General features: G+C 36.5%; 2 protein-coding genes across 7 annotated transcripts in view; one reads left to right on the top strand and one right to left on the bottom strand.

The window, feature by feature from the left end:
- CycC (cyclin C) overlaps positions 1 to 4,311 on the top strand; it is a 48,411-nt gene extending 44,100 nt beyond the window's left edge. For 4 of the 6 annotated variants that reach the window (XM_090181650.1, XM_090181647.1, XM_090181649.1 and 1 more), the window contains exon 12: positions 4,167 to 4,311. In XM_090181650.1, coding sequence (XP_090037776.1) covers positions 4,167 to 4,254 — 88 coding nt within the window. In that variant the 3' untranslated portion in view covers positions 4,255 to 4,311. Of the gene's footprint in view, positions 1 to 352; positions 580 to 2,826; positions 3,179 to 4,166 lie in introns of those variants that run through there. The other 2 variants (XM_090181651.1, XM_090181652.1) reach the window with 2 other exon arrangements.
- Positions 4,312 to 11,687: 7,376 nt separating this feature from the next.
- LOC149937489 (uncharacterized) lies at positions 11,688 to 13,541 on the bottom strand. The gene is made up of 3 exons (XM_090153791.1): positions 12,995 to 13,541; positions 12,735 to 12,943; positions 11,688 to 11,849 (listed from the first exon to the last, which is right to left on the bottom strand). Exons 1-3 carry the CDS (start codon positions 13,539 to 13,541, stop codon positions 11,688 to 11,690), a joined length of 918 nt encoding a protein of 305 aa, XP_090009917.1.
- Between the last annotated feature and the right edge of the window lie 850 nt (positions 13,542 to 14,391).

The following is a 14,391-nucleotide window of genomic DNA, read 5'->3' on the forward strand; positions in this document are numbered from 1 at the left end:
GGGTTTGCACAATCCTACCACCCGCTACTACAAGTGATCCTGGCGTGTTGCATTGCACTATTTAAATTATTATAATTTTTAAGCTTTGGTTAACAAGAACAAGTGTTTGAAAGCTGTAAGCCCATAATTTATTTTAAATAGAAGACTTTCAATGTGATTAAAACATTGTTCTTAAATACTATTAACTCGGCTCCAGTCGCATTAAAAAAATTTAAGCTCCATTTAGAAGCTCAAATAAGTTAAATATGAAAGCTCAAGGGGTAGTTTGACACTAAAAATTCAAGGCTTGCACACCCCTAATCGGATCTAGCTTATGGTTTTTGTGTTTTTTTTTTAATTTTGTTCCTTTTAGGCAGTAAATAAAAGTTATCTGATGTTCCTAAACTTTTGTCATTGTCACATATACACGTAAATATATTGGTGTACGTATATATCAATATACATATGTGTATATAAGTATGCCATTAAAACTATGTGCTTTAAAAATTTGTGTAGTTTGTAATATTAAGTTTTATATTCCTAAAATATTGTAAAGACAAACTTAGTTTAATTTCTTTAAAATTCTTAAATAAAAAAGCCAAAGGAAAAGTGTTTTTTTAATGCTAAATTTTATTAAATGAGAAAGATTATAATTAAGTACCAATTTAGTAACTTTAAAGGAAAGGGTTAGGTTTAGAAAAACTTCATGCCATTAGATCTTGAAAAATAAATCATAAATGCAATTTTTTTTATATTTACTATAAGGCCCTATGCATTAGGGTCACCTACTAAAAATTATTTCAAGGCTCATCCACCAACTTTGCGTTGTGTTTCTTGACTTTTTCCACAGTGAGAATTGAAAAGACACACATTTTACAGTTTTGTTGTGGGCGAATCTAACGCTTAGACGTCTTATAGAAAATTAAAATAAATTTAATTTTTTAACAGTTATGGTTTTAGGTAGAAACATAATTTCAATTGCATTTAGTATTTATTTTCCAGGGTCTTTCGAATGATGAAACTTTTTTTACAACCTCCTTTAAGCAATGTGTACTCCTAGCAAAAACATACCATCAACTTGGGGGAGAAACTAAGCTTTATTAGGGACAATATTTCAAACTAAATATAAAACAAAAATTCTTGGGAACGCTGTACTCAGTGCCGGCCCGAGGCAAGTTTTAGGATGGCGCCACCTTCCTTGCCCCTAATATAAAAATAGTTTCCTTAATTTTTCTTTACCGTTGAGGCTCCTTTGAGACTTGGCGCCTGGAGCGGCCGCACCGGTCTCCCTATGGTAGGGCTGGCCTTGGCTGTACTCCTAATATAACTATAAACAAGGTACGCCTTCATTGCCACATAAGATATTAGTCTGATCACGTACTGCCACAGAAGCGGCCTCATTGAATTTTATATTAATTTTGTTTGTGCCTGATAGACGTTGTCACGTAAATGCCGAAGGTATTTTTTATTTTTGACCGCAAATGATTATTTAATTTTTTAATGTAATTTCAAAAATTTCTCATTTTTGGGCATTTTTACATGTTTCATTGTACTTATTTCCGTCGTGTGTTCGCCGACACCACAGTTTCGGTGTCCTAATAATTTCCACGTGATATGCCCGTACTTCATAAAATCAATTACAGTTTTTGTTCATTTTCTAGGTGTTTTGCATTTTTGGGCCACAAATGCTTTTTTCTGGTTGATATTAAAAGTAAATACTTGATGCGTAAGGCTTGGTACTGTCCTCTAGGTCGCGTTATAGATGGCCCATCGCTTTTTTTAGTATGGGGTTGGGGAGGTGCTGCGCGCCCCCAGCGCTTGAGTGAGTGCGCGGTGCCGTTAGGCGCCAATACGGGGAATTTAGTTACTGAAAAGATGAGGTAAAATTAAATATTAGCTTTGTCATAAAGTTGTTTAATGACGTTCACGGTCTATTTAAATTGGCCGCCATCCAAATTGATGACGTCATATTTGGCGCGGTTTTTGTTATCGCGTAGCATGCGTAGTTGACCCCAGTTTTAGACTAGCTTACGTTTGATGCAGTTGGGTCTTTGCACTCCCTCTCCCTCGAGTATGGTTGTAATTAGTTAATACTTAATATTTATTAATTTATTCGTTATGTTAAATTATAGTTTTAAATAAATACATTATGTTTTATCCTCCGTATTTATTAAACCCTACTTCAGTTACGTCTTTTACGTGTTCTGGAAGCAAACCTGTTCTCATTTTTGTTACTATTAAAGTTGATACGATTTCACTAGGTACGATTACAGAAGGCCCACCGTCAATGCTCGGAATTGGGCTGGGGCGCGTCAAAAAAGTGGTGCCGATGGATACATGACGGAACTATTTTTTAGAAAAACGTTACTAATCCCCTAAAATTACTACTTTTTTAAAATTAAGTTAATTAAAAAAATTATCATTTGCGGTCCAAAAAAATAACTTAGTAATCTACGCGTCAAGCGCTACATTCTCCGCCAAAAAAAAACCACAATCCCCTAAAATTACTACTTTTTTAAAATTAAGTTACTTAAAAAAATAATCATTTGCGGCCCAAATAAAAAATAGTTTCGTAATCTACGCGTCAAGTGCTACATTCTCCACCAAAAAAAAGGAAAATTACATGAGGCCGCTGTAGTTCAATTTTGCCTAGCTATGTTATATTCGCAGAATGAGTTAGCTTTATAAACAGTGAGTAAAATGTGTAGTGTCATAAATCTTTGACAGTGTCAAGGCACGTGCAGACTTTAGCTAGGCCGTGTGCAATCTACATACATAAACTTTTCACTATCAATTCTAATATAGTTAATGGTGGGAGGTAGACCCTGCTTTCTAATGTTTTAGCAGTTCTAGATCTGATAGTGGAAAATGATGGTACAGTTTGTGCTGAGGTCCATTTTTGAGAAGCAGATCGGGTTTTTCCTCTGTAATTCTTTGCCACCAATTATGATGTGGCGCTCCACCAAGATCCTTATAGTAATTCACCAATTGTATATGGGTCATCTGAAACATTTGCCAAGACTTTGCAGCTGCACATGCGGGACTTATTATTGCGCTGAGCCAGCTCTAACAGTACGTTATCTGAAAAATTTAGGTTGGATTATGGACTTAAAATGAAAGGGCTAGTAACAATTTTACAGCCCAGAATCATTTCGATTAATAGTGCAACGAGTACTTGTTCTAAACTTTCTGGTGTTTTTATATTTACCATAGGAAAATAATGTACAATATCATTTTAAAAGATAAGTATTTGATGTTCTACCAAAATCACTAGATGCCATGTAATGTTGTCTTTCTTATTGGTCACAAAATAAATATTTCATTCTCAATTCATGTATTACACTCCGATTAAAAGGAAAGCACATGGCAATGTAACCAGTACTACTAGTAATTAAAATCCAAAAATTTGTGTAGTGGCTCTCTCTTTAACAGGATCGTAATAAAGTTTTCAATTATTGTTCTGAGATAATTGGGTTTGTTTTTGAGAGTTTATGGAAAATATTACTAAGAAATGTTTTAAAAGTTGGGTAAAGTTAATAAATTTTTAAAATAATGTCAGTAATGTTGAATTTATACGCTTCAAATGGCAATTTATAAATATTGTACACAAATGAACTGTATTTTCATTGGATATCTTTTTTTTTTTTGCCAACACATTCCCCAGTACCAGAAGTGTATAATATATCTCTTAGTTATGAGAAAATTATCTATCTAGGCTACTAAAATGAAACACATAATGCAATGGCCACAAATTTCCCACAAAACCCACATAAGCAAAGACTGCATCTCATTTTAAAATGTGTAATACTCTGTCTAACGATATAAATGTAAAATTTGCATGTTGTAGGGTTATTTGCTATTCGGTAGTTTTAGAAAATCATAATAACAGTTCTATTCCAAAACATATCTTGATCAATGAGTTTCAAATAGCATCATCAGTGTAGGGAAATGGATGCTTCTCTAAAAGACGTTATATACTTCTGTCGGTATATTGATATAACCTTATTAAAATGATAGAATTCAGCAGGTTTAAACTTGTGGTGTATTATTTATATAAACATGTAAAAGGAAACTGTTTTTAAAACCAGTAGAACCTGATTTTTTAAAAGATATTTAAAAATGTTCCAGGCATACGTTAAAATATACAAATCTCCAAATACACTGAGGTGACTTATTTCTGATCATAGGCCTCCATCGCAAGGGCCAGGTTCAACCCAAAACGACCCTAACACCCAAGCTGTTGTCACAAGCCAACCTTCCACTGTTCCTGGATAACTTACAGGTCAATGCAAGATTGGATGGTGAAATTTCAAATTCCGGTACTTTGTAAATAGTGGTTTATACTATTATATATATATATATATATATATATATATATATATATATATATATATATATATATATATATACCCATTATACAACAGTAATACTAAATATAGGACCAATTGCAGTTAACAAATGCAATTGGGTTATATTTAAAACTAGTGGCAATATGAAAACTTACATCAGCGGTGTACCATAGTTTATTTTAAAGGTTGTGGTTATATTTATGACAAGTGATGGATATACAGTACCAATATTTGCAAGAAAACCTTAATTTTGACGTTGATAATATTTTATAAGTAAACCTAGCTGCTGTAAAATGAAAAGAAAAAAATAATGAAAATTTTTCAATACTAAATAAATGTATAATATTTGCTCATTTACCAAGTTAACACTCTCTGACCCAAACAGCTAATAGATTTGCTCTAGAGCCAATCTATTAGTTTGGTGCGTACCAGGTGTGTAGTATGTTTAAGCCTCTATTTATGATAAAAAATTGTGTTATATTAAAAAGAGTGAAATGTTAAAATAAAATTTTATGGTGGCAATTAGACGATAACACAATATCAAATCATTGTGAAGTTTAGGAAATGCTCTGAGCCGTTTGTTCGTTACCAATCTCACAATTAACTATGTTGACTAAAACTAAGTTCATTTGCATTCAGTGATATAAGGATTTTTCCATTACTAAACTAGATACCGAATATTATCAATAATTAAAGGGCAACACAAGTGAGATGGCAGAAGCTGCTCAAACTCAATGTGATACATAAGCTAATACCTTTGACATTGTACACCAGCTTGCTTTAAATTAGGTCCTGCCAGTGTTTTCCCCTTCACCCCAATGTGACTTTTGTTCTCCATTTTTATAGACAAAATGTTTTTTGACAGCAGTTTGAATAAATCAATATAAATTAAACAATTAAAATTATTTGACATGCCTTAAACTTTTTATGAGTAAAATATTGATATCAATGTGAAAATTTTGGATATTTCCCAACACTAGTGGGAGTTTTATGTTAAATGATATAAGTATAGTTACAGTTAAATGAACTATATAATAAATTTTGTGATAGTTCATTAATCAAGTAGCGTAGTAGAAGAAAAAGCACACTTTTGTGTTTTTTTAAATTATACATTTGCCAATTATATTGTTTACCTTTTTAATGATAGTCTGTTTGCTAATTAGTGAGCCTAAACATCAATTATGTAGCTGAGGACTGACAACTCTCAGAGTTTCTATTCTTAGGAAATTCCAGGTAAGGTTTCCCAAGAAAGCACTGTCAGTAGCCTTTTATTACAGACCATCCAAGGGTTCATTATTCAAAATTAAAACTCTTCACGTACAAAAGTGTAAATTTGAAATTGGCCAATGATGAATTTTTGAATTCCAACTTAAAATTGATAATTCTTTGTTTTAAATATGAGACCTAAACAAGTGTTTGCTCATATTTATCGCTATCAAACTAATCTGGCAGTAATTTTGGATAAAGGGAGTATGAAGTGACAATTAAGTTTCTTCTTCCAAAACTTTAAATTTAATAATCGCTCTGGACAGACTATCATTATCCAAAATCATATAGGGTCATACTTATGTCAATTACATTATATATAATTTATAAGGCAAATACCACAAGATAAATTAAATTTATAATTACACTATAAAACATGTATGACTTCTTTTCAATGCAATCTAAATTTTTCTGCAAATAATGGTATTTACATTTCCATATAATGAAATTGAAACTTTATGGTCACATACTACTTGTATTTAAATGAATAGAAATTATAAATGTTGGTTTTTCTTTTTAAATTTTTGTTTAATATTCGGTGAGTGATGAAGTCCATAACGCCTAAGAATCTTAGTTTTACCCAATTGTTATTCAGAGTTTGAGCTTGTGTCAACCCTTACCAAAAAATAAGTTGGATTTTAGTTGGTATACACATTTTAGTTGACGTTAAGTTGGTTTTAAGTAGGCTCAAGTGGGCAGAATATTTGGATAAACTAGTTAAAGGGGTAATAAGTTGTTATTAAGTTGATGGGAAAATACTTTTTTCTTTAAGTTGGTAATTAGTGGCCAGAAAATTACATATTATTTGTAAGTTGGTTTTAAGTAGGTTTCAAGTTGGTTTTAAGTCCAAATACCAACTTAAAGTATTTCCTAGACCATTTTTTTTGGTAAGGGAACTGGTGCGGATAATATCAAATTCAAATCTTTTAATTTACAATTCATCTTATTAAAATATTTTTTATTTAGTGAAAGGTTGTAAAGTAAAAAAGGGAATTTTTACCTGATATTCTACCCTAACAAACTTTATTATCTTATAATTGTCTCATGATAGCAGACACACGCAATTAAAGAATTGTAAATTTCTAGACCATGCAATCTAAATATGAGCAGTGCATCTCAATACTCCATCTGTTGCTGGTAAATGACCACAACAAATTCGATTATATCATATATTGTAAAATTTAGTAATGAAAATATGTGACTTAAGCATATTACTATATCAAAGAATTTGGTTGCAACTAAAAGTATAACTTTCTAGTAACTATCAAATGAATTTTTTTTATACAATGTTATATTTCTAAGAAACCGTACACTAACTTGGAATGCTTATCGTGTCAAAATCTTTATTGCTATAAATCATATGTGAATTGTGATCTCATTTCATTAGTTCTCTGACTGCAAACCCCCTTAGAAATGATGACCTGCAATCCCAGTCTATTCTCTAAATACTTAAGCCACGCTTTGTAAAATATTTGATGTAACATATTTACAATCATGAATTACTAATTGTCATTTAAAGTATTAATTTAAAATATGATAACTTATTAAAATGATCTAGTAAACCAACCATGCCTTTTTGTGCTGCCATTGCAACTGCTAAGGCTTAACAACAGGTTTTTATTATGCCCATCAGCCTGAAGCAATAGTGTATGCTCTAAGATGTGCCAAAGTATGGCATTAGGCCTAACGGGGGAGTCTGGTAGTATGCAGTCTCAAGTTAGAAAATATTTATTTTTATCAGATTACAAAGTTTGGATTTGTATTAAAACTTTCAATGGCTTGTAACCAACTAAACCTTGGATACTAATTTTAACAGTTAGTATTAGGTTCATAAAAACAATTTTTGGTTGGTTGAAATTGACCGGTAAGGGGTGTGAGTTATCGGGTTTTTTGTCTCCTAAAGGGAGTATGAACTAACAAGGAGACGACCGGAGGTGATATTCACAGATTTTGTTCAAAGTCTGGTATAATGTACACCTCCATGTAACATGAAAAACCTGCAAGGGAAAATTTGCGACGCGCTTTTGTTTTGCCATGGCAACCGAAAATGTTTTTGACATGATTAGGAAATATTTCCATTGAAAATAATATGGGAATCTGGAGGATTTTAAGGGTCCCCCAATTGACGAAATTGCATTTAAACTTGATTAAATTTATTTTTATAATCAATTTTAATTTTTTTTTTAATGTTTTTGAAATTTAAAAAAAATTTAATTTTTTAAAAGGTTTCACAGGGGGGACCCTTAAAATCCTTCAGATTCCCATGTTATTTTCAATGGAAAAATCCCAAATCATGTTGTCAAAAACGTTTTCGGTTGCCATGGCAAAACAAAAGCCCGTCGCAACTTTTCCCTTGCAGGTTTTTTAAGTTACATGGAGGTGTACATTATACCTGACTTTGACCAAAATCTGTGAATATCACCTCGGGTCGTCTCCTTGTAAGTGGAAAAATGGTGTTTAACAAAACTAGCTTCAATCTGGTGGCAGAAATGTGAAATTTGCTGATCCATCATAAATATGGAAGTTCATACTCCCTTTAATGCAACTCCTAGTTATCCCTGGGATCTTGCCATAAACGATATGGTAAGTTATATATTCCAAGTTGGGGGGTATGGATTTCTGATGTCAGTTATTCTTCCAACAATATAATAAACATCAAAAGATACTTTCTAAATATTTCTACATGTATGCCACTGCTTACTAATTATTATTAGTGTTTACAAAACAGGTATCAATTCAGATACTAGCACTAGTATCAGTCCAAAGCTACCTGTGCATAAATAACAGATATAAATAGTACAAATTTAATTAGGTTCTATTATTGTAAAAAACAATGACAATATTTTTTGTGTTACTTGTACTCTATAAGTTAATGGACAACCTACAGAAATCTCCACTGAAACTTTTGTTATTTGAACGTAACTGGATTTTTGGTTACATTTTTGGTGCATCTAAAGAGTAAAAACTTGCCCTAGTCGCCCCCTATGGTTCCGGTGTTTTATTCAAATTAAAAAGTTTATATTGTTACCAAACATAGTATTGTCCAAGGTATTCTGAAAGTTTTGAGACATACGTTATATGTAAATATAAATGTAAGCGCGAATTTACTTAAATATTTCATCACAATTTTTATGGTTTTAATAAAGTATAATAATATAAGAATTTTAAACATTTTGTCCTTGAATTGATATTTTGCACAGTACTACATCTAAGCTTATTGTGTATCATTAAATAATAATAATACACTCATTTTTTATAGGTTGTTATAATTCCTTTGTTTAGCTTAATTTTTTAAACTCGAGAGAAAGGGATATGATGCCCAAAATATCATCTTTTTTTGGGGAGTCGAAGAAGGGACAGATCCAGGATTAGAAACTTGTGGGGGGGAGGCAAGCCTTGTAGACCTTTGGGCGCACCGCACCCTCAAAAGTATTCTTTGTCCCCTCAGATATATTACTTTTCAATCTTTATTTGGCAAAATTTTTGTTGAAATTTCAGTTGCGTCTTAGTTTTTGGCTGCGGATACTGTAATTTCTATAGTACAGGGCTCTCAGCGATCCTATACTTAAGAAATGGTCCTATGAAATCCTATCGTTCCATTTCGCTACCAAAAAATATCGCTACACCCCCTTTAATTCGCCATTGAAACCTAGATAGGTAGCGGCTAAAGCAGACTATTAGTTTTTTCATCTTCAATCTTAAATTTGACTTAATAAATAATGATACTTGCATTCTAATATATTTTTTCTATCGTTTGCTTATATTTTGATAAGTTTATTTTCGAAAAAACGTTCTTATGACTTATTAATTTGACTGTAGCAGATGCTAGATCATAGGCGCTACGTTGGAAAAGCTAGTGCTGTTCACGCCACCTAGACTCGTTTTGGTCGTGAAATCCAATAATTTTCCTAATCATTGGTATTTGTTTGAGGTTTGCTTATTTCTAGACCATTTTTATCAGATCTATAGTCATCAGCTAATTTTAGTTTTTGTTTTCAAATTATCCCTTAATAATAATATTATTATTATTATTATTAGCATATGTTGGGCCCTTTTCCCTGCACAACTTAACAATTTATTTAGGGAGAGTTTTAGGCTCATCACAGTGAACAAAAACAACTAAAAATTCTTGCTAACTCTAAACTTTTAGATTTTGGATTTCAAAACTTAAACCCTACAAATATTCAACAGCATGCTTTTTTCGTTGGTTTCGTTTCAAAGACTGGTTCAGAATTTTTATCAGATGCTAATTAACTAATCACTCATTAAACATTCATTAGAAGGAGTATTATTATTATTATTATTATTGAAAGGGGTGAAGGGCTAAGGACCCATTCGCGCACTTCGACTAGAGGTCCATTGTGCAACCCCGACCCTTAAGACTTAAAAAGCCCGATATCCGACACAAAACGGAGAATCCTTTTGGCCGGTATATTATAGAAATCAGAAGTTTCCAGCTGATGCATACCAAGATGCTTGAACCTTTGGGCCGCGTAGTAATCGCACCTGCAAAGCACATGAGAGGCGGTTTCCTCCTCAACCTGACAAGCCCTACAGATTGGATCATCGCTGATTCCAATCGGGATAAGATGTCTGTTAAGGAGACAGTGACCTGTAAGTAGGCCAACGACCACCCTGATATTAGATTTGGAGAGCGAGAGCAGCTCCTTAGCTCTCTGCCTAGAGAGGCCAGAGATAAACTCTTTAGCCTGCCTTTGGCCATCCATCTCAAGCCAAAGCTTGAGTTGACGGTCCGTCATGGAGTTAGAGATAAGGCCGCGAACTATGCCAGAGGGGATAGGAACGGCAGGTTCGGGACCAAAGAACCCAGCCTCTGCCCCCTTCTTGGCCAGGACATCAGCCCTCTCATTACCATAGTACCCCCGATGGCCAGGAACCCAATAGAGTTGAACTTTATTGTTGGTACCTAGCTCCGAGAGGAGATTCAAACAGCTGAACACCTTGAGGGCTGCCTGATTATCCGAATAAATTTGCCATGAAGCTTCTTTTTGAGACAAAAGTCAACACAGAAGCAGATAGCGCCAATTTCCGCCTGAAAAACGCTAGCATAAACACCAAGGCTTTTAAAAGAAGCCGAGATTGCTAGTAAGACAATACATACCCGAACCAGATCCAGAGCGGGTCTTAGACCCATCGGTAAACCAGACGATTTCTCCTCTGGCCCCGAGGGTACTATGGTTGGCCCACTCCGTACGGCTTGGATAATAAGTATTGAAAGACTTACTAAAATGCAGCTTCGTAGCCATCATATCAGAACCCATTAGGTAGACAGGTAACTGACATGAAATGTCCCGATAGATCTTGGTGTGGCTATTAACACAAATATTCGCCTTCCACCAACCATTCTGGTTAAGCCTATAGGCTCCCATGGCAGCAGCTTCTTCTATAAAAAGATGAAGAGGAAGAATGTTCAGGAGAATTTCTAGAGAAGCACTTGGGGCTGTTCTCATAGCTCCTGTGATGCTGACACAAGCCAGCCTTTGAAGGGTGCGCAGATCACTCTGCACATTCTTAATTTGGACTCTATGCCACCAGACCACTGCAGCATAAGAGAGCAATGGTCTGATGATCATGGTGTACAGCCAGAAGACCACTTTAGGGCTAAGACCCCATGACCTGCTGACTGCACTCCTGGTTCTCCAAAGTAACATCTTAGCCTTCTTAACTATAGAGTCAAGGTGGGGCTTCCATGTTAGTTTGTTGTCAAGAATAACACCGAGGTACTTCACCTCCGTGCTTTCGCTCAAAATAGTCCCGAATAAGGAGATATTGTTAAAAGAGTTTTGCAACCTTTTACGAGTAAAAGGAACAAGAACCGTTTTATTAGGATTAACCGTAAGATCAACTTCCCTGCACCAGTTTTCTACTGATGCAAGAGCCCTTCTCACTAAATCGCTAATAGTATTGGGGAACTTACCCGTAAAGATGATGGCGATATCGTCGGCATAGCCGAAGCAGCGACACCCATTCCTGTTTAGCCTCACCAAAATCTCATCCACAACCAGGCACCACAGCAGAGGTGATAAAACACCACCCTGCGGGCAACCACGGCTAGTGGTGATCATAAGGGATTCACCAAGCAGAGAGGATACCACCACACGATTCGTCAGCATAGCTTTGATCCAGAGACACCGTGTCTTTAATGCCAAAGCGCTTTGCAGCCTTCATGATGACTGCACTGGACACCTTATCGAAAGCGCCCTCTATATCAAGAAAAACTGCTAATGCTATTTCCTTATAGTTGATAGCCCTTTCAATGCAATTAGTTATGCCATGAAGGGCAGTCTCAGTAGATTTACTTTTTTGGTAGGCATACTGAGCCGTTGAGAGAGGAGAATTAGAAATAACCTCCCCCCTAGTATAGTTGTCTACCAATTTCTCCAAAATCTTTAGAAAAAAAGAAGTCAAACTGATTGGCCTGAAGGCCTTAGCCTCGAGATAATTAGATTTCCCCGGCTTTGGTATACAAATCACCCTAGAAAGTTTCCAGGTGCTAGGAATATATCCAAGGGCAATAACATCGGGCAGATAATATCAATGCTCTCTTGCAGCAGAATGGAAATCATCCCATCCGTCCCCGGAGACTTATAGGGCTTAAAAGACTTTATTGCCCAGATAAGTCTGGAGTGCGTGACAATTTTGTTTGCCACCGCCCAGTCCTCCCTTTTGGTACGTGCAATCCTAAAGGGAAGGGGGTCAGAATAAGTACTGTTCGTAATTCTGGAGTCAGGAAAGTGTTCATCTAACATATGAGTTAGTCTCCTTACCCGACGAATAATGGCTACCATCTTTCAACTTAATAGTGTCAAGATGTTTAGTCTTATCGTTGGCCATAATTTTCATTAACTTTGCCGTACTGGGAATATCAGAGATATTTTCACAGAAATTCATCCACGAGTCCCTCTTGGCCTCGCGGATGGCCTTATGGTACGCAGTGAGGGTGTGCTTGTAGGCAACCCAATCACCCGACCTTTTAGCTTTCTTAAAAAGCCTCCTAGTTTCTTTGCGAAGTCTGGCAATCTCATGGTTCCACCAAGGAACTAACCTTGGTTGGTTGGCAGACTTCACCGAACAGTTGCGGTGGTAGGAGTCGATAATGGCATGTTGCATGCGATCAACAGCCAAATCAAAATCCAGCACCGATGACAGCCTAGGCTTATCATCCTTCAGATGAAGATTTAGATCATCCCTAAAACCAGGCCAATTGGTTCGCCTGGGATTGCGAAGTTCGGTATAAACCGGAACCACATTCATCCTGACTTTGTAGCAGATGTGTCTGTGATCCGACAATGATGGTTCACTGGACACATGCCAGTCATTAATTAGAGCTGCGACATTTTCTGTGCACAGCGTGAGATCAATGACCTCACTTCTATTACGAGTAACAAAAGTTGGTTCATTGTTCCTATTAAGAATATGAAGTTTTGTACTAACCACATATTCCATTAGTTTATCACCACGATCGTTGCAGTCACTGCTGCTCCAGATAACATGGTGAGCGTTCGCATCAGAACCTATAATGAGTTTCTTTCCCGACCTCTCACAGTGGTTTACCAGATTGGTTACCTCCTGTGATGGTGGGGGCAGAGCATCATCATAAGGAAAGTAAGCAGAAGCCAGCGTCAGTTCATCATTCCCACCAGCGATAGGGGAAATGATTTTAACCACGGCAGTGTCCCTAGAGAGAGAGATTGAAAGCGGAAGGGCATGAATTTCCTTACGTACCAATACACAAGCTCTAGGTGAGACGGAATTATAGTCATAATAGACATTACCTGCACAATTAAGACCAAGGATTTTACCCTTGGCAATCCAAGGTTCCTGAATAAGAGCAACATCAATTTGCTCCTTAGCAAGCCTACGACAAAGTACAGCGGAGGCTGCCTTGCAGTGATGAAGATTTATCTGCACCACCTTAATGCTCATGGCGACAGGCCTAGATTGGTGGTTGACCGGTGTCACCTCCGGTGCGGGGGTGTGGACACCACACCACTCCCGCTGGTTGGGTTAGCACCACCAGTCTCCCCCACTATTGCTCCATCTGACTGAGCCACCATGTCTTGGACCCCTTCACCGTCCGAGACACTGAGGTTTTTGATGTCCTCTGTCAGCGTATCCCCTTCCGAATAATCGCTGAGCAGAGGCTTTAGGTCCTCTAGTCCTGAAATGACCGAGTCGTTAGACTAGGATTCATTAATAGGTGTAGGATTAACCACACCCTCTACAGCTTTTACGACTGGGGTTTGATTTGGGTGACTGAGTATCTTAAAGATACCCCTGTCCAAACCTGTCTGTGCAGCAAATCCTGCCGCTTTGATAGCGTCGACCGACTCACCATCCATCAGAAAAATCCAACGGGTGGCAGCCGGTTCCTCGGACTTGCCCAGAACCTTCCAACAGCTGGTGTTCAGCGCACCGTTGAAAGTTTGTAGACGCCTTAGAAGAACTTTAGGGTGCTTCGTCCAGACGTCCCTCGTACGGAGAGCGACCTTAAAAGGTTTCGGCAGGTCACTGGCCTTTGTTACCAAAAGCCTCGTTCCCTGGAGAACCTGTCCGTTACGGTCGAACTCCTGACTTAACCATTTACCTGTGAAGTCATCCTTGCACAGGTAAACCAGGGCACCTCCTTTCAGCTGGAATTGCAGGAATTGAGGAAGAGGGTTACCAGAGGGTATCCCGTCTATCCTCTCCAGAACTCCAAGCTGGATGGCGCCCATTTCTGCGGTTAAGCCGTTCGAGGGAAAGCCTTCTTTTATGATGGTCATCCGCGTCGAAC

This window comes from Leiobunum rupestre, chromosome 7 (genome assembly GCF_980474605.1).
Source record: "Leiobunum rupestre chromosome 7, qqLeiRupe1.1.hap1, whole genome shotgun sequence".
Classification (NCBI taxonomy): Eukaryota; Metazoa; Arthropoda; class Arachnida; order Opiliones; family Sclerosomatidae; genus Leiobunum; species Leiobunum rupestre.

Bases quoted from the DNA above. Each gene is read 5' to 3' on its own strand.
- LOC149937489 (XM_090153791.1), bottom strand. From the start codon at position 13,541: ATGAGCATTAAGGTGGTGCAGATAAATCTTCATCACTGCAAGGCAGCC. The intron at 12,944-12,994 runs GTAATAGAAGTG...AAAATGTCGCAG, and splicing joins TGAACCAACTTTTGTTACTC to CTCTAATTAATGACTGGCAT. The intron at 11,850-12,734 runs GTTGATCGCATG...ATCAACTATAAG, and splicing joins TGCTGGATTTTGATTTGGCT to GAAATAGCATTAGCAGTTTT.